Raw genomic sequence first — 20967 nt, 5'->3', positions numbered from 1 at the left:
CGGTATCGAGGCTACTGGTGCGTTATTATTATTAGAGAGGGAGAGAGAGAGGCCGGCCCTGGTGAGTCAGGGCTGGGGGGTCTTGTGGGGATTAGGAGCGTTGACACTAGCCTGCCACACGTCTTTGTGCCCCAAAGCAAACGGGGGCACCCTCTCCCCCCGTCCCCCTCTCACCATAACACCCTCTCCCCAGCGCCCCTACCTTCCCCCCCCCTCCCTGTCCAAGCGGCCGCCGGCCCTGCAGCTGCCCTCTCTCCTCCCCCTTTGTGTCTCCTCCCCCCCCCCCCTTCCCCCCCCCCCCCCCCCAGGGGCCACACCAGGCAGATGTTTAGTTACCCCCCTCTCCCCTCCCTCCCTGCTCACCCCATCGTCTCCCCCTATCAGCTCTCCTCCTGGGCACGCCTGCAGATCTTAAACTCTTTTCAGTGTGGCGCAGGGACTGGTCTGCCGACGTCCCTCAGAGCGGTCGGGCCGTGGGCTCTGGCGCTCTGAGGGCGTTGGTTTAGGGTTGTAGTTGCCCGCCGGTTTGCTGGGGAGCCGGCCGTTGCTCCACTCTCAGCGCTGCAGGGGTTATTTGCTGCCCCCCGCGTTCTGTGCCGGTGTCATCGTAGATCTGGTCGTCACGGCGACGGGGCCGCGCTGCACCGGGCGCCGTGACGGCTCCGTTGTCACGGCGATCTAGGTGGGGGGGGGGGGGGGAGGGGTTCGCTCAGTTCAGCTTCCTTCCTGGTTAATAGTTTTCAAGTCCTCACTGTCTGTTTAACATTACAATACACTATACTCTTATCTGTAGTAAACTACGTAATACTATATACTGTATCTGAGGTATACTTTATTATACTCTTTACTATCTGTAGTATTATAAACTATATCTTTAATACACTATATTATACTTTATCTGCAGAAAATGACACTATTAACTATTTGTAGTAAACTATAGTACTATATGTACTATATGTGTATATGTATCTGTAGTAAACTGTACAGAGAGTAGTACAGACAGACATCACACCGCCCAGGTCCTGCTGCTGTAGACATTAAACCCATTAACCCTATCAAGCCTATTAAAACATAAAGCCTGAAGTGAGGCTGCTTCTGAACCAGACCTGAGGACCATCTGTCCCCTACTGTCCATGCTAACACACAGACAGATGGACAGAGAGACACGCAGCCAGAGAGAGACACACACACACACACACACACACACACACACACACACACACACACACACACACACACACACACACACACACACACACACACAGACAGACGGTTTGTGAGGTGCAAGGTGCTGGCACAGCAGGAGATTCACTTTATTCCCCAGTCTGGTTTACAGCTGATAGCTGAGGCACTGATCGTCCGCTAGCTTCTGGGAGCTAACAGCTCTGCCCTGACACCTAGATCCTAGCACCTAGCTCCTAGCACCTAGCTCCTAGGACCTAGCTCCCGGCTATAGAAGTGAGGAGAGGGGGGAGGAGTGAGAAGGGGGAGGGAGGGGCAGGCAGTCGCCAAAGCGTGTGTGAATATGTATGACTGCGCGTGTGTGTGTGTGTGTGTGTGTGGGGGTGGGGGGGGGCGTTGGAGAGGGTGGGTGTGTGTGTATTTCTGTGTGTGTGTGTGTGTGTGTGTGTGTGTGTATATGTATGTGAGCGGGTGCATGTGTTTGGTGGGAGAGGCGTTGGAGATGGTGTGTGTGCATCGCCTGCTCACGGATCAGACGTATCCATAGATTGTCCTCCTCCGAAGCCGGTGAGTACCTCGTGGTGGGGACCCTCTCTCCTCCCCTCCCTCTCTCCCCTCTCCTCCTCCTCCTCCTCCTCCTCCTCCTCCTCTCCCCTCTGCCCCCCCCTCCTGGGTGCCCACTGTGTTTTGCCTGAAAGCGAGAGTAGGAAGGATGGCAGGAGGAGAGGAAGACGGAGAGATGGACGTTGCAGCGACAGAGGGGGGATGGTGCCAAGGTGTTCTCTGGGTGGAGGAGCCCCTTCTGAGAGGCAGGCAGAGTGGGAAGGCGTTCAGTGTGCGTGCCGTGGTCCCATCGGGGATACGTGTGGAAGTGCAGCAGAGGGTCGGCAGCTTGGACTGCAGCTGTATATCTGTGTGTGTGTGTGTATAGACGCATGTATCTCTGTCCAGACGTGTACATTAATAAGTGGCCGTGTGTATTTAGTTCAGGTGTGAATATCGGTGTGGAGATGTGTTGACATGTTTTCTATACGCGAAGATGCGCATGTCTTTTATGCTAGCTCCAGCGTGGAACTTTTCCTCTGTGAGCGGGGCTGTGGCCGCACACGCACACATGCACGCACGTACACCCGACGCACATACGCACGCACACGCGGATACACGCATGTGCACACACACACGCACGGCGGAATGCTCCTAGCATTCACAGCTTGCCAGTCTGCCAATAGGAGCAGCTGTTTTGCTGTGCTGGTATAATCTCTGTGTTTCCGAACACGTTTCCCGAAACATGCTTCCTGGTTTCAAACCAAACAAAGCTGCATACGGGACAGGAAGAGATGGGTACCAGCAGACAATAACAGAGAAGAACAAGGCGTCTAAATGTTGCTTCAGGTCTAGAAAACACTACCTGACTGTTTACCTGTCATTATGTCTCTGCTATGTTGTGTTTAGCATGCTATTAACATAACACACACCTAAGCTCACTGCCCTGCGAATCATGGTCTGGCGACAAAGAAAACATCCCATGCAACAAACACACAGTCAGTCCGTCACTCTGTCAGTCAGTCAGCCAGCCAGTCAGCCAGCCAGCCAGCCAGCTAGCCAGCCACTTGCATGTGATGGAATGTTCTCACATGACACTGGAATGACTGAGCGTGTATTCTGTGTGTGTATATTTGTTATTGTGTGTGTTTTGTCTGCGTGTGTGCGCACAGTTGCACGTTTCACTGTTTTTAGCATGGCCTCTACGGACCGGCAGTCGTGGGCTGTGTAGCTCAGTATACAGAGCAAGGCACTAACACTGCCCGGGTAAGAGGTTATATTTACAGGGTTAGCATGTAATTCACATACTGGCTTGGTATGTAGGTCTGTCAAATTAACCTGTGGATATTCCCCTATGCAGACAGGATGTGACAAGCTAGCGGTCTGAAGCTACTTTCTGTCTGTCTTGAGAGCATCTCTGGCAACTTTTAGATGGCACAATAAAATCCCATCACTGGTCCTAGCGAGATCTGTGAGGGTGGATACACGATTGAGTGTGTGCACTGTGTTGAAAGCTTAGATTAGCCAGAGCCCTACTGACCTCCAGCTAATAGCAGGCTTCATGCTGGAGGTCTGGTGCTCAGTCCAACACGGTTCATCAGAGAGATTAGCAATGGCCAGAGCTAACCATGATATGAACATGTATTCTTTCAGCTTTTGTCCTAAGCAGTTGTAATAGTGAGGCTGAAACAATACTGCTAGGTCCGAGTTCAACCAGCCTTCTCTGTCCGCCATGGGCTGTCTAACTGTGCAGCTAGTAGTTTGGACACGGAGACACATTTTAATGTAGAGCTAATGAGAGATCTGAACATGTTGACATTTCTCCTCGGGCCAAAGAGCCGCGACAGCGATGATTTAGAAAATAGACTCAAAGTCCAGATTGGTTCCTCTTCAGATCAACCTTACACCCATCTTCTCAAACGTTCTGCTTTGGTTCAGCTCACCTGTTGTTTATCCGTTATCTGACCTCAGCTCCGTCGACTACGCCGGTAATGTTAACGGCCATGTAGCCCAGGTAACCTCAATATAAACACCTGACCCGGAGTATGACCTTTCTGGCCTTTGTTTACATTTACATTTACATTTAGGGCATTTAGCAGACCCCTTTATCCAATGCAACTTACAATAAGTACCTTGGTCAGAAGAAGGAGGAACAACAATATATCGCTGTCGGTACAGTAAGGATGTTCATAGAACTGAGTGCCAAGGAATAACAATCGCTGGGTCAACCCATTCCCGGTATACAACAAAGATAGCTAGGATAAGATGCTGCACAATGCTAAGTACTGTATTTAAGTGCAAGGACGTACAACATACAATAAGTGTTTAGGAGAGGGCGAGTGGGAGGCTATGTAGAGTGTAGAGGAACTCTGAACAAGTGAGTCTCGAGTCTTTTGCGGAGGCTGGTGAGCGACTCTGCGGCCCTTTGGGACCTTCGTGACCTTCTTGACCTCCGTGACCTTTGTGACCCTCATGACCTTTGTGACGTGTGGTTGATGCTCTCCAGGGTCAGGAAGCTGAAGGAGACCCTGGGAACCATCCAGCGGCTGGACAGGAACATGAGCGGCCTGCGCACCTGGCTGGCCCGCGTGGAGGCGGAGCTAACCCGGCCCGTCGTCTACGACCGCTGCCACGGCGACGAGATCCAGAAGAAACTGTCAGAGCAGCAGGTGGGTCCGGACTACATTACCCATAAGGCCCCACAAACGGCCTCCGCTTTGTTTCTGTAATGTTTTTAATCAAACAAACGTTATTTATAGGGCGTTGTTCGTGCAAAACAGCTTTACCACGTGATTAACAATAATGCAACAAGAGCAAGAAGACCATCTTAAATCCAAAGTAAACATCAGAATAGATTAAATAGCCCTGAGGCTCGCTTCGTCTCTCCTCTAGGCTTTCTGGGTAATTAAGGACTGGTTAAGTGGTTCACGCATGTTAATTTGTACCAGACTTTGGCTTCACGTTATAAAGATGGCCAGACGGCACGGAAATAGTGAGTTCTGGTAGACGCCGCTCCCCCAAGCCGCTCAACGTAACCCCTCGGGAGAGAGAGGGAGAGAGGGGTACAGTTTATGGAGAGGGAGAGGGAGAGGGTGGGGAGAAGAGAGGTACAGTTAATGGAGGAAGACAGGGGGGGAATGAGAATGAGAGGTGTAAAAATTGGGAGAGAGAGAGAGAGAGAGAGAGAGAGAGAGAGAGAGAGAGAGAGAGAGAGAGAGAGAGAGAGAGAGAGAGAGAGAGAGAGAGAGAGAGAGAGAGAGAGAGAGAGAGAGAGAGAGAGAATTGGGCGTTGGAGGGGGAGAGACATGAAGGACAGCTCTCTGGTCTCTTTGCCTTAGCGAATGAGCTAACAGGAGAATCAGATAGTGGGGAGAAAAGAAAGTGACAAAGAAAATGATGAAGGAGAGGGGAGTGAAGAGAGTGACAGACTGAAGGAGGAGGAAAGGGAGGACCATTAGGGGCAGGGGAGAAGGAGAGACTGGCCCGGCAGGTCTCCATGCGTTGCCTAGGCAACCCCCAAAAGTGCTAACTTTGAACAAACAAGCACTGATACAAAGGTGCTGTCAGGCCGCATGGAGAGAACACACACACACACACACACACACACACACACACACACACACACACACACACACACACACACACACACACCTGTTGTGAGTGACTGTGAAAGCCCGAGCATACACCATTCCGTATTTTTCGAGTTTTACTTTGAAGCATTAAAAGTTAGTATTTGTGCTTGTGAGCGCCTTTATTTCCTTAACTCCACGGGCGAGGCTGCTATGTCTGAGAAAGCTTTTGTTTCAGAACTGCAGAAGCCTCTGTGAGTACACGTTTGGTTATCAGTCAGGGTGGGGAACGATGCAAGATGCATTATAGTTCCACCCAAGTGAAACCCTTTCCTGCTGGCTTATATTCCTGGAGTTGACTGAAAAATCCTCTGTTCTGAGAGGAAAATGGACATTCTTTCTCTCTGATCTCTCTGCTGTTGAGACGAGGCTGTGAAGCATGTGGATCGTTTTGTAACTCCTGCATTAATGTTAGTGTGAGTATCAGTGTTGCGTTAGTGTTAGTATTACTATTCGTGCTGCATCCTGTTCCACCTGCTTCTTTATCATGCTTACCGCCAAAACCAGGTCAAACTCACACATGTCACAAACATAGCTGCCAAATTAATTGGTCTCCCCACACCCACACTGTCAGAGCTCAACCTCAAGGCCATCTCACGCAACGCATGTACAATAGCACCGGACAACACACACTCACTCAACTGCCACTTCACCATTATGCCCTCTGGACGCAGGTACAGGTCCCTGTTGTGCAGGAGGGCTCGCTATGGCAAAAGCCTGGTGCCTGCAGCCATAGCAGCCCTCAACAAAAGGCCAAGATAAAACCACTCCAGTCCCATTCTGTCTACGTATCCTGTCTGCATGTTATTGTTGTTGTGTTTGTTGTCCAGCTATTTTTAACTGTCGGTGTGCAGCCCATGTACATGTGACGTGAAACAAAAATTTCCCCTTGGGGACAATAAAGTTTAAAGTCTAAAGTGTTTGACCCAAAAGTGTCTCACCTGTTAATAATCACTGGATCATTGCGGCTAAATGTAAATGGTATCCGACCCTCATCTCCCCTTCACCTTTGTCCCCTCTGAACCCTATCTGTGACCTCTGCATCGACCTCCGTCCGTATCGACCTCTCTCCGTGACCTCTGACCCCCCCCCCCCCCCCAGGAGCTGCAGCGGGACATCGAGCAGCACTCGGCGGGCGTGTCGTCGGTGCTGGCGCTCTGCGAGGTGCTGCTGCGCGACGGGGACGCGGGCGTGGCCGGGGGCGGGGCCCACCTGGAGAACGACTCCATCCAGCAGACCAGCTGCAGCCTGGACCGCCGCTGGAGGAACATCTGCGCCATGAGCATGGAGCGCCGCATGAGGTGGTGCATCATGGGAGATATCATGTCATGAACACAATAAGGGAACTGGTGGTGCATCATGGGAGATATCATGTCATGTACACAATAAGGGAACTGGTGGTGCATCATGGGAGATGTTATGTCATGAACACAATAAGGGAACTGGTGGTGCATCATGGGAGATGTTATGTCATGAACACAATAAGGGAACTGGTGGTGCATCATGGGAGATGTTATGTCATGAACACAATAAGGGAACTGGTGGTGCATCATGGGAGATGTTATGTCATGAACACAATAAGGGAACTGGTGGTGCATCATGGGAGATATTATGTAACATACACAATAACCGAACTGGTGGTGCATCATGGGAAGTAACTTATTGCCCTTATATATCTATAGAGAGAGATGGATAGATGCTTAACTTAACTTGATTGATTGATTGATTGATTGATTGATTGAAATTCTTTATTGACAAAGGTAAGCATACAAATGTACATCAGGTCAAAAAGATAACAAAAAAAAGCCCATAGGCTTATTTACATTGTGGTCCCTTACTTGGTGAAGGTATCATGTGAACTTAACATAAGAAAACTTAAAACATCCATCTAACTTCTTTGATGCTTTAGGGAGGGAGGGAGGGAGGGAGGGAGTTATTGTAGGTGAGTGGATGACTTAATGGAGGGGAATGAGTGAGTGAAGGTTGTGTGTGCGGGAGAAAAGAGTTGAGAGGTGCAGGTCCAGGCTGCTCGGGGCTGAAGACCTCCCCCCTGTCGCCCCCCCCCCCCCCCCCAGGATCGAGGAGACCTGGCGGCTCTGGTCCAAGTTCCTGGACGACCACGCCCGCTTCGAGGCCTGGCTGCGGTCGGCGGAGGTCACGGCGGCCAGCCCCCAGTCTGCCGACGTGCTCTACACCACCGCCAAGGAGGAGCTGAAGAAGTTTGAGGTACACCCCGGGGTCACCCGGGTCCCCCCTTTTCACGAGTAGGGACGCTCCCATTCCACTTTTTCTCTGAAAAAGTACACGTGTACTTGTACAAGTGCATGCGTTTGGGAACTCGCCGATAACGAGTACCGATACGAGTACTTGATGCCATTTGCAGTTTGAAAATCACGCCCCCCCCCCCCCCTCTAGGAAAGAGTGGGGCGTGCTATCACCATGGTTACAGCCCAAGTCAACTCTGCAACACTTTTCAAGCACCCCTTGTAGTGTATGAGTGTAAGGAGCCATGTTGTGTATGAATACGGCACACATCTCGGCGTTACATATGTCCGGGAATCCTAACCCTCGGACACGGACATTAAATCAACCGCTGCTCAGACGGAGCTTCACCCTCCACACACACCGCGGCGTTACACAATAAGGGGCCGGAAATCCAAACTTTATCTGGCACGCATGAAGTTAGCTCCACACAAACCGCATCGTCAGTCCCACAGAGTCTTATAAGCATCAGTCCAGTTAACTTTATTGGTACAGCACTTCATCACAACGACTGTCCCACAGAGTTTCATAAGTATTGAGTCAATTTAACTTTATTGGTGCATCCATTATTCAATCTCTGTGGGCTACTCTGGACCACAGTAGATTACACTAACTCACTCAAGGAAAAACTCTCCAAACCCTGACACAAAGAAAATAAACACGAGAAGCAAAATATATGGGGATGTTCTTCTTCAACATGATTGAGGGTAATGGGTTCTGTTTTTAATGGCATTAAATAAGTATGCAATAAACTGTAATAAAGAGTTAGAAACATCAGGCAAACATCAAACATCACTTTTGGCGGGAAATCTGGGCAGTCATCTCTGCAAGTGAACAACAGAAAAACTCTGAATGAGTAAGTGAAATGCAATGTCTCAACCAAGTGTTTGTAGACAGAGTGCGTGTGTGGACGTAGCTTAACGACGAGATTAGAACAACTTTTCTCCACCTTGGAAGAAAATCAGTGTTTTTCGTTCTTTTGAAGAGAATGTTTCTTTAGTGGATTCGTATGTACACACAAAAGTGCAGTGCTACCCATCGAGTGCAGCTCAAAGGATCTCGCAGTGTTTAAAAAAAAAACCCACAAAGGACCGTGTAAAGAAGTGGGAAACTGTCATATTGCCAACCAGCGTCAAAGAAACGAAAAGAAGAAGAAGGCAGAAGCGCAGGCCCTCTTGACTGAGCTGGCAGCCGATAAGTCCAAAGCGCCGTGGACGTTGGGTGAGACTGAGCGTGACGCGCTGTGGCTCTGCGTTTGTCCCCCCCCCCCCCAGGCCTTCCAGAGGCAGGTCCACGAGAGGCTGACCCAGCTGGAGCTGCTCAACAAGCAGTACCGCCGGCTGGCCCGGGAGAACCGCACCGACGCCTCCAGCCGCCTGAAGGCGCTGGTCACCGAGGGGAACCGGCGCTGGGACGTCCTTCAGCGGCGGGTGGCGGCTGTGCTGCGCCGACTCAAGGTGACGGAGGAGCGAGTCTCCGCCCTCACAGCATGGGGGCGGAGCCAGGACCCGGGACCTCGGGGAGGGGGCAGGCACCCTAACCTGCAGCTAGACCAAGCTGTCCTTAGGGGGGTAGGGCGTCTTGCTTAAGGGTGAGGGACTGTTGACATTTGGGCTTCGAACCCAGGACCTTTGTGCCCGGAGCATAGCGGGTTGGGGTGGGTGGTTTCCGAAGCACGATGGTCATGTACTGGGTTCGAACCCCGATGTCCACAGCCTATCTGTACGAATCCTAGAGCAGGAGGCCATAGGTAATAGTGACCAATGACTAATGAGGGAACATGACAAAATGTAACCCGTCCACAGAAGGATTTGTACCTTTTTATATATCACTCTCAATCCTCTCGTACGTAAAGTCAAATAAAAGCATTTCTGCTGTTATATGCTTCTCTTACTTAAAGGTGACATGTCATACCACCAGGCCTCTTTTGGCATCACAGGTGGGGGTGTCCACCTAGATGTATGACAGATAGATGAGCAACGTTTGCCACAGTCCACTGGGTAGGCTGGTGGACTGATCCATCCACCACACATCTAGGTGGACACGCCCACTTGTGATGTCAGAAGAGGCAGATTTTCAAAACGGCTTGTGACGGCTGATCACACTCAAACCTGGTGGTGTAATATGTCACCTTTTAAACGACCCGTCCATCGCCCGTTTTTAGCCCTGTCTGACCTTTGACCCTCGACCCCTGGCAGTACTTCACGTCCCAGCGGGAGGAATTCGAGGGCACCCGGGAGGGGCTTCTGGTGTGGCTGACGGAGATGGACCTCCAGCTCACCAACGTGGAGCACTTCTCCCAGAGCGACGTGGAGGACAAGATGAGGCAGCTCCACGTGAGTAGACCCGCCCCCCCTTTCTGTACACCACCTCCCCCTCCCTTCGGTACATCACCTAGGCTCCACCTCCCCCTCCCTTCGGTTCTCCCTTGGGTACTCTTTTTATCTTTTTATCTTTTTTTGACTCTTTTTACTGCTTTGAATGATTGTCTGTGTCATTGTCTTTTATGGACTGTATGGACAAATTCCAATCCGCTGTGTTGACATGGCAATAAAGTTATCTCTCTCTCTCTCTCTCTCTCTCTCTCTCTCTCTCTCTCTCTCTCTATCTCTATCTCTATCTCTATCTACGTCTCCACCTCCCCCTCCCTTTGGTTCTCCCTTCGGTACACCACCTCTGTCTCCACCCTGGGTCCTGACCCCCGTCTCTCCCCCTCCTCCCTGGGTCCTGACCCCCGTCTCTCCCCCCCCCTCCCTGGGTCCTGACCCCCGTCTCTCCCCCCCCCTCCCTGGGTCCTGACCCCCGTCTCTCCCCCCTCCTCCCCCAGGTGTTCCAGAAGGAGATCACCCTCAACACGGACCGCATCGACGGGCTCATCGTGTTCGGGGAGCAGCTGATCCAGAAGAGTGCGCCGCTAGACGCGGTCCTGCTGGAGGACGAGCTGCAGGAGCTGCACTCCTACTGCCAGGAGGTGTTCGGCCGCGTGGCCCGCTTCCATCAGCGCCTCCTCAACAGGAGACCGGTCAGTGGGGAGCGCGCCCCTCCAACACACACACACACACACACACACACACACACACACACACACACACGAACACACACGAACACACACACACACACACACACACACACACACACACACACACACACACACACACACACACACACACACACACACACACACACACACACACACACGAGGCACCTCCCTCTGCACCAGAGACCAGATAACAGGCACCGCCGTGTGTGTGCCCGTGTGTGTGTGTGTGTGTGTGTGTGTGTGAGGAGTACTTCTCTCTCGCAAAGGAGGTGCTTCTCCTCGGTGAGACCTCCTGAAAAAATACAGACATGTTACTCCCCCCCCCCCCCCCTCCCAGGTCCTGGAAGAGGAAGAGGAGCGAGACCTGGACGACCTGGAGAACCTGGAGGACCTGGAGGACTCCGTAGACCTGGGGTCGAGGGCCCCCTGGGGGGCCGGGGAGAGGGCGGGGCCCGGGGGCCCGGTGCTCCTCCTGGGGGGGGGCCAGGCCATGTGCCACCTCCTGGTGCCGCCCCTGGAGCGGTCCGGCCGGGGGACCCCAGCCAGCCTGGACTCCATCCCCCTGGAGTGGGACCACACGGTGGACGTGGGGGGTTCTTCGTCCCACGGGGACGAGGAGGAGGCCACCTACTTCAGCGCCCTGTCGGGTAAGGGTCCGGACCCCAACGTGGCTCTGGAGGCGGAGCGGGTTGGCCCGTAACCTGAAGGTTGCTGGTTTGATCCCCGGCTCCTCCTAGCTGAGCGTCGTGGTGCCCCTGAGCGAGGCGCCCTCACCCTTAACTGCTCCTGACGAGCCGGCTGTCGCCCTGCGGGGCTGACTCCGCCGTCGGTGTGTGAATGTGTGAACGTGAGGCAATATTGTAAAGCGCTTTGAGTGGCCACTGGTTACAAAAAAAGCCTAATATAAATGCGGTCCATTTTACCTTTCACTTTTGGCGTTTTTGGCGTTTGAATGAGACACTCGAGGTTGACTCATTCAAACGCCTCCTTCCTCCTACTGGAGCGCTCCCAGCGTTCTCTGGCCCGTGGTTCCGGGTTTCAGGTCCAAACACTTTAACGAGGCCAGCCTGTGGTCTGCGTCTGGTCCCTCTCACGTCTTGTCAACCCCGTCGGCGCTGCGGTTCACGTCCACGTGGGCTTAAAGCGGAGGGAACCTGTGGCACGCCGCTCCTCAGGCCTGAGGTCTGCTGGAGGTACTGGGAGCTCCAGAAGACCAACGCGGCACCTTATTCCGTCACCAGACATCGGTAGCCTATCAGACGAGCCCGGGTCGTGAGAGACTAGTTCTGAGTGCCGCTCGCGCTCCGGCGGAGAACGGCGGAGAATCTCTTGACGTCCGTCGACCTCGTGGGAGTCCTTGGGGTTGACCTTTAACCCCTCTCTCTTGCAGATGGAAGGGTCACCAAGAGGTCACAGTCCGTTCTCATGACGAAGAACCGGGCCATGGTGGCTGCCTCTGGTAGGCGTGCACGCCCCCTAGTCACGTGCACACCCCCTGTCATTGCGCACGCTTCCTGTCCACGTTCACAGCCCTTGTCCACTTGCGTATGCACACTCCCTGGCCACGTGCACACCCCCTTGCCACATGCACGCCCCTTTGCCACGTGCACAGCCCCTGTCTACTTGCACATGCACGCTCCCTGGCCACGTTCACGTCCCCTGGCCACATGCATGCCCCCTGTCAAATTGCTTGACCAATGTCCACGTGCACGCCCGCTGGCCACATGCACACCCCCTGGCTACATGCACACCCCCTGTCCACGCGCATGTGGACAGATACGATCCCTGTCCACATGCAAACACACACCTAACCCTAACCCTGCCTTCATAGTATGTGTCCACAGTGTTGTTGTGTTGTTATGTTGTTGCGGCACACTGCATGGCTGGCTGGGGTTCAGATGTGTGCGTGCATCTGTCGCATGTGTACATGCATGGCTCAGCGGCGCTTGGGTTGTGTCTTAAGGAATGGACGCTGTGTGTGTCTGTGTGTGTCTGTGTTTGCAACCAACCTCGATGTGCTGGCTTCAGCCTTGGAAATACATAAGTGCCTTGTGGTTATTTATTATCATGACATTGCGGTATCTCCCTCTCTACCTGTCTCTGTATCTCTCTCTCCGTCTGTCTCTCTCTCCTTCTCCCTCTCTGTCTCTGTCTCTCTCTCCTACAGTGAAGTCTGGTTCTGAAGGTCCCAGCTGGCACCAGCCCTCCAGCCCAGACATGAAGCCCAGAGAGGGCCTCCGAGGTCGGGCTGCCTCCCCCCCGCACACCCCTATCTCCCCCTCACCACAGCAAGGCTACGTAAGGACGCACACATACACTTCTGGCACACAATAATACTGTAACACACACAGGGGTCAAATATAATGCACAGTCCAATATGTACACACACACACACACACACACACACACACACACACACACACACACACACACACACACACACACACACACACACACACACACACACACACACACACACACACAAATCTAAAGCCTCCACGCAATGCAGAAGACACATATACGCCACCAGTTCAGTTATACACTTGAACAATGTACACATATACATAGACATGCCTGCATAGTATGTGCATGGACAACCCCCCCCCACCCACACACACACACACACACATACACACACACAGTGTACTATAGCGCGTACAACTTCATTATGCTCCTGCAGGCCAAGCTGATGTCAGAGTGCAGCGGCAACATCGACAGCGTGAAGCGGGTCAAACTGGTCCTGAACGACGAGGAGGAACTGGAGGAGGCCGGACTCACCTGCAGCACGGCTGAAAAACACACCTGCACAGGTAGAATAGTAACACACCTGCACATGTAGGGTAGTAACACACCTGAACGGGTAGAGTAGTAACACACATACCCAGGTAGAGTAGTAACACACCTGGACAGGTAGAGTAGTAACACACCTGGACAGTTAGAGTAGAAACACACCTGGACAGGTAGAGTAGTAACACACCTAAACAGGTAGATTAACACACCTAAACATGTATAGTAGCAACACAACTGCACAGGTTGATTAACACACCTGCACAGGTAGAATAGTAACACATCTGCATAGGTAGGGTAGTAACACAACTGATCAGGAAGTGTAGTAACACACCTGGACAGGTAGAGTAGTAACACACCTGCACAGGTAGAGTAGTAACACATCTGCACAGGTAGATTAACACACCTGACCAGGTAGATTAACAAACCTGCACACACCTGATTTATCACCTGGTCAACTTGTCTCCAGGTGTGATCGAACGCTGGGAGCTGTTCCAGGCTCAGACCATCTGCAATGAGCTGGACATCCACCAGGACCTGGAGCAGTGGAAGAAGCTCAACTCTGACCTCAGTGATGTCAATTCTTGGCTGGGCAGAATGGGGCCAGAGCTGGAGGAGGTCCAGAAGCTCGCCCCAGCCACCAGCCTCCAGGATATAGAACGCAACATCTGGAAGCTCAAGGTAACCTTCACCGCCGCGCTCTAGAAGCTAACCGCGACCGTTCAATCAATACATATATGATAAACGAAATAAATTTTGTCTATCATATTGTAATACACTTTATCGTGCCCCATGTCGGAACTAAAAGAACTTCTCTGCAATTTTACTCAAAGCCACAAAAGAAAATATGCTTGAATTTAAAACCGACCACCAACACGGAATACAACTAACTACTACAACTAGTGAGGTCATCTGAGCCAAGTCCTCGGCACCCTTCAGGCTTTGACTCAAACCAAAGCTTAAGCGTGTGGGGGGATGAAACAGTGTCGTGGTTCCGCCGGTCCACCCCCAGGCGGAAGGTTCTCGGTTTCGGTCCCCGTCCCTCGCAGTCGGGCGTCCTGCAACCGCTAACCCGTCCTCCTCCCACCCTCCCGGCCTCCAGGACATGCAGAGGACGTTAAACCGCCACAAGGGCGTGGTGATCGCCATCAACCTGAGCAGCCGCCACTTCCAGCGGGGGGACAGCCCCGAGGTCCGCAGGCTCCAGGAGGACCTCCAGGAGGCCAACCAGCGCTGGACCAGAGCCTGCGCCGGCCTCCAGGCCTGGGAGACCGGCCTGCAGGGGGCGCTCATGGAGTGCCAGGTCGGAACCCCGCCCGTCACCGCCCGGCTTGTAGTTTTTCTGTTGTTTAGTCACGTTTGCTCGCTTTTTACAACTTCACCAAAAAGGTATTGAATAAGGTTATGAGAAACACTTTGATTCAAGGCACAACTGGAGTTAGGACGTTAAACATCTGGAGTCAGGTCGTTAAACATCTGGAGTCAGGTCGTTAAACATCTGGAGTCAGAACATTACACATCTGGAGTCTGGCTTTACATCTGGAGTTAGGTAGTTACACTTCTGGAGTCAGATCTGGAATCAGGTCATTACACATCTGGAGTCAGGACGTTACACATCTGGATCAGGACATTATACAGGTCGTGATTCTCAGATGTTTTCTTACTTACTGTTGCCATCATGACCTCGGCCCTCCCTCCCATGACCTCTACCCTCCCTCCCATGACCTCTAACCTCCCTCCCATGACCTCTAACCTCCCTCTCATGACCTCGGCCCTCCCTCCCATGACCTCTACCCTCCCTCCCATGACCTCTAACCTCCCTCCGATGACCTCGGCCCTCCCTCCCATGACCTCGGCCCTCCCTCTCATGACCTCTACCCTCCCTCCCATGACCTCTACCCTCCCTCCCATGACCTCTACCCTCCCTCCCATGACCTCGGCCCTCCCTCCCATGACCTCTAACCTCCCTCCCATGACCTCTAACCTCCCTCCCATGACCTCTAACCTCCCTCCGATGACCTCTACCCTCCCTCCCATGACCTCGGCCCTCCCTCCCATGACCTCCGCCCTCTCTCCCCCAGGAGTTCCACGAGACGCTCCACTCCCTGCTGATGGGGCTGGCCCGGGTGGAGAGCCGCCTCCAGGCCTGCAGTGCCCTGGACGCCCGCGCCCCCCGCCCCGCCCTGCTGGCCCAGAGGCAGCTGCTCACGGTGAGCCCCAGGGCAGGCCTAGGGTCGGTGCTCAGAGCCTGTAGAATCCATGTTGGGGATCCAGTCAGCTCTCAATGGGTTTAGCACTGGTCTGTTACTGATCCTGAATGTAGTTTTTAGAGCATCATTAGGACCAAGCATCGGTCCTTATGATGCTCTAAAAACAAGACCCTGGACCCTAGTGTTGGACCTCAGGGTTACCACCCTTAAAGATCATAGAAAGGGACTTTATTTTGTAAAGTATTTTGTACCTGCAGATGTAGGTGTTAGGTATGTAGCCATGTATCTCTGTATAAGTGTAGCTGTGTAGCTATGTCGCTGTGTAGCCACATATCTCTGTGTAGCTATGTCGCTGTGTAGCCACATATCTCTGTGTAGCTGTGTCGCTGTGCCGCCATGTATCTCTATGTACTTGAAGCTGTGTAGTTATGTTGCTGCGTAGCTATGTTGCTATGTAGCTGTGTAGCCATGTCTCTCTGTATAAGTGTAGCTGTGTAGCTTGTGGCTGTGTAGCCACGTATCTCTGTGTAGCTTGTCTCTGCATCCGTTAGTTGTGTAGCTGTGCAGGTGTGTAGTTGTGTAGCTGTGCAGGTGTGCAGCTGTGCAGCTGTGTATCTTCACCAGCGTAGCGGCCCTATACATCCCGCTCAGCCCTCTGCTCTGCGTCTCCCCCTGCAGGAGGTGCAGGAGGAGCTGTGGGGCCAGCAGCAGCAGGTCTCCTCCCTCCAGGAGATCTCCTCCCAGCTGCTCCTGGAGGTGACGGAGGAGGACGGCCTGGAGGCCAAGGAGAAGGTCCACGTCATCGCCAACAAGCTCCGCCTCCTGCTGAGGAGGGTTGGCGGGGAGCTGGGCGCCCTGCGAGGGAGGCTGGTGGGTCACATGATCACTGCCCGCCATGTTGGGTCATCAGGTCACATGATCACTGCCCGCCATGTTGGGTCATCAGGTCACGTGATCACTGTCCGCCATGTTGGGTCATTAGGTCACATGATCGCTGCCCGCCATGTTGGGTCATCAGGTCACGTGATCACTGCCCGCCATGTTGGGTCATCAGGTCACATGATCACTGCCCGCCATGTTGGGTCATCAGGTCACATGATCACTTGGGTCACATGATCACTACCCGCCATGTTGGGTCATCAGGTCACATGATCACTGTCCGCCATGTTGGGTCATCAGGTCACATGATCACTGCCCGCCATGTTGGGTCATCAGGTCACGTGATCACTGTCCGCCATGTTGGGTCATTAGGTCACATGATCGCTGCCCGCCATGTTGGGTCATCAGGTCACATGATCACTTGGGTCACATGATCACTACCCGCCATGTTGTGTCATCAAGTCACATGATCACTGCCTGCCATGTTGGGACATGAGGTCACATGATCACTACCCTCCAGGTCATTAGGCCTTGAGGTCAAATGATCACTTCCCTCCTTGTTAGGTCATGAGGTCACATGACAGCACAAGTGTGTCCAAAACAGGAAGTGAGAACAGGAAATGACCAATTGTATTCATAAAGTCTACATTTCAGGTTTCAAAAATAGACCAAAACATAAAATGGCATGAATGTATAAACACAGCTCTATTTAAATTATGATTATTTGTAAATTTTCTATATTTACAGCATCTTCTGATACTGACATGACACATTTTGTCTGATGTGCAATACACACACACACACACACACACACACACACACACACACACACACACACACACTAGTCAGAATGAACCATTTGACCCCGAGTGAAACAGCAGTTGGATCGCATGCCTTGCCTCAGCCAGTCAGACAGACGGCCGTAAAATTGAAGGATGTTTTATGGCGGGGCAGAGACTCAGCGATTCCTCCGCCCGGTTGGGTGGTTGATGTCGACTGGCGGTCAGACAGACAGGATGTTGACCCGTCTCTCTCTCCGCAGGAAACCAGTCAAACCAGCTTAGAGACGGACGGCCCGGACCTTGGCCCGCCAGCCCCACCTCTGGAGCTCCAACAGGTACACACACGCACGCACACGCACACTGTGTGCTTTGGGGACCTTGAAAGTGCAACATGAATGCAATCAATTGTTATACTCTGACTTACATCAGTGAATCAGCTCTGTTGAACGTCTGTTCAAGATTCTTTCATCTTCCTGTCAGTGGTATCTTCAGAACAGTTGTTTGTAGAGTGATCATTTAACCCTCTTCCTGTCACTAGTATCTTCAGAACAGTTGTTTGTAACGTGATCATGTAAGCGTTTGAGAGCTAAAATGGGCTCCTCAGGCCTCGATCGAGTCACAGTGTAACTAACCGGTGTGTCTCTCCCTTCAGGAGGACGTCGGCATGGCAACGGGATCTCCCCCACCTGCCCCCGGAAGGTGAGTGACAACTAATCATCTTCTCATCTCCGTCTCCTGTTTGGAGAGTCTCACATCTCGCCCCGGAGCCTCTGGCATGTTTTAACATGTTGTTACATGTTGTAACATGTTGTAACATGTTGTAACATGTTGCAACATACCCCTGCTCATCACTGTTTATATGGTGAGGGGATTAAGAAAGGACACAGATTAGTGAGATCTCAAAGTGTGTTATTAACGACCCCTGTCAGGCCCTCAATACAAGCCGTGAATCACAAGGTGTTTGTTTTATGCTCCTTGATGCGCCAGGAGGGTGGGCCTCCTCTCTTAGGTACAATAAAACCATCACTACTTTTGCCAAGCTCGGGGAAATTATGACATTGAAAAACGCCAAGACAACGGCAAATCACACATCATTGTCAGAATACAAAATTGCCGTTAGAATTCCACCCACCTGGCACACCGGCTGCATTAAAACAAACGCTACCATGAGCGTTTGTGTGTGTGTGTGTGTTTGTAACATGTTGTAGCATGTTGTAACATGTTGTAACATGTTAAAAACATGCTTTAACATTTAGCAAGACGACACAATGCTGTATACATGTTCTTGAATAACGTTTGACTTATGTCTGTTATTTTGATGATTATTATTGTTATTACTTAGTTAAAGTCATTGCCAGTCGATCCTGCTCACCATATGAAACTTGGTGGGGACATCAAACAGTACTGACTACGACTAATCAGAAACCGCGACAACCTTCAACTTTCAATCCCTCCAAATCCCGGCACAGAATGAATCACCTGAACGTTATCGGGAATCATTTAATCATTGGCACATTAATCTTTCAAAGGCATGACATCTGAAAACCACACGATTATCTTCTATAAATAGTAAAGACAGTAATAGTTGAAAGAGTGGATATGAATATTAAAAAGTCAGAAAAATAATTCCTTAAACGGGGTAAACGATGAAGCTAGCTAAACGTTGAGGTTCATAACGTGGCGGGTGAACCGTTCCTCCCTGCCTCCCCAGACCCCGGGCCGGGCGGCGAGACGCCTCCCCGCCGCGCTCCTTCTTCCAGAGGGTGCTCCGCGCGGCCATCCCCCTCCACCTCCTCCTCCTGCTGCTGATGGTGCTGGTGTGTCTGGTGCCCCTGGCGGAGGAGCCCTACAGCTGCACCCTGGCCAACAACTTCGCCCGCTCCTTCTACCCCATGCTGCGCTACACCAACGGACCCCCGCCCACGTGATCCGCCGCCCGCCAGCCGTCTCAGGACGTCATGGGGGTGGTGGAGGTGGCCCCCGACTTTGGCTGGAGGTGGTGGTTCTCAGGAGACCTGGGGCCGGGGGAGACCCCGACTTTGGATGGAGGTTCCGGGTGGTGCTCGGTTTGAAGGACCCGGTTCCCATATGCTCAGATCTTTTTAAATGGACTCCTTGGAGGAGGGGGTCCCGAGGTGAGTCGGACCAGGGTTAGGACCCACCTCACCTTTAAGGACTTTGAGACAAGAGCCCGCTTGTGCATCTGGTCGACGTGTGTTTTTGCTTTCTTTCAATGTGTATTTATTTAACGTTTCGTTCAGTGGAGCTTTTCTTTTGGCCTAAATCGTGTGATTTGGTTTTAAACGTAATTTTTCTGTCGACACCTCGGCCAGGTCCAAGTCCTTCCCGATCCCCCTCGCGTTTCCAGTGCCCAGAACATTGAAGAGGTTTATTTTCATGCCTATTTTCCTTGGGCTAGCCTCGTCTCCTTGTGTGGTTCGGACAGACGAAGCCCAGCGGGGAAGTCCAGGGCTGGGTTGTGACACGCCACGTGGATCGCAAGCACGGCCGCTGCCGTTCAGGCGTATTGCAACAGCCAGGGTTTGGACCGAAGGCTATCTCAACGGATAAACCAGTACTGGTCAGCAGAACTGTTGTCATTCAGACAACACATTCCTGACTCTTTACCCCTGCTCATCACTGTTTATATGTTGAGGGGATTAAGGAAGGACACAGATTAGTGATATCTCAAAGTGTGTTATTAACGACCCCTGTCAGGCCCTCAATACAAGCCGTGAATCACAAGGCGTTTGTTTTATGCTCCTTGATGCGCCAGGAGGGTGGGCCTCCCCTCTTAGGTACAATAAAACCATCACTCCTTTTGCCAAGCTCGGGGAAATTATGTAATCAAAAAACGCCAAACCAACGCCAAATCACACGTCATTGTGAAAATACAAAATTGACGTTAGAATTCCACCCACCTGGCACACCGGCTGCATTAAAACAAACGCTGCCTTGAGTGTTTATGTGTGTGTGTGTTGTTGCCAGTCAGCATATGTATCGTGTGGAACTGAAATGCTGCTACCAGTGTCGCTCCACTGCCGTGTGGTTCCGCTTCCGAATGTTTGGCTCCTAGTTTACCAACACTTATCTTGTAGAATGTCCAGATGTTTGGCTCCTAGTATACCAACACTTATCTGGTAGAATGTCCAGATGTTTGGCTCCTAGTATACCAACACTTATTTGGTAGAACATCCAGATGTTTGTCTCCTAGACTACCAACACTAATCTGGTAGAATGTCCAGATGTTCTGCTCCTCTAGAGGTACCTGGGTTAGCCCGAGCTCCAGATGCAGAATGAATGAGATCCTTTCAGGGGTTTATGACAGAGCAGGAGAAGGAGCAGCAGATCCACTTTAAGGCCTTTGAGATGAACTTCTCCTGCAGTACGGTGAGACGAAGGGATCCGACTCCTTCAGATAGATCCGTTTGAATATTTTTGTAACACGACGATAAGTTCAACCAACCACTGCCTGAGGACCACAGACGCGCACGGCAGAGACACAAGCACGGTGTACAGTTTATTATGGGATGTATTGATTGTCATTCTGCAAAAAGGCATTAAACATGCTTTGGTCATGGTCTGTTTCCAAACTGTGTAAGTGTGTGTGTTTGGTAAAAAAGGACTTTACATGTGTGTAGAGTGTGCATGTG

At 51.9% G+C, this 20967-nt stretch overlaps 1 protein-coding gene across 1 annotated transcript in view; it reads left to right on the top strand.

Annotated features, from left to right (window-relative positions):
* syne2b (spectrin repeat containing, nuclear envelope 2b) overlaps window positions 1-20907 on the top strand; it is a 137672-nt gene extending 116765 nt beyond the window's left edge. The window contains 17 exon segments of the mRNA XM_079752350.1: window positions 4232-4394; window positions 6456-6655; window positions 7430-7580; window positions 8891-9073; window positions 9815-9952; window positions 10444-10638; window positions 10994-11303; window positions 12047-12115; window positions 12824-12954; window positions 13337-13466; window positions 13913-14124; window positions 14546-14746; window positions 15525-15653; window positions 16332-16523; window positions 17575-17649; window positions 17967-18013; window positions 19026-20907. Of these exon segments, the coding sequence (XP_079608476.1) occupies window positions 4232-4394; window positions 6456-6655; window positions 7430-7580; window positions 8891-9073; window positions 9815-9952; window positions 10444-10638; window positions 10994-11303; window positions 12047-12115; window positions 12824-12954; window positions 13337-13466; window positions 13913-14124; window positions 14546-14746; window positions 15525-15653; window positions 16332-16523; window positions 17575-17649; window positions 17967-18013; window positions 19026-19242 (2743 nt within the window). The 3' untranslated portion in view covers window positions 19243-20907.
* The last annotated feature ends 60 nt before the right edge of the window (window positions 20908-20967 follow it).

The sequence above is a fragment of the Pollachius pollachius genome (genome assembly GCF_949987615.1).
Source record: "Pollachius pollachius genome assembly, chromosome: 15".
Classification (NCBI taxonomy): Eukaryota; Metazoa; Chordata; class Actinopteri; order Gadiformes; family Gadidae; genus Pollachius; species Pollachius pollachius.
This window is presented reverse-complemented; position numbering and strand designations above follow the sequence as displayed.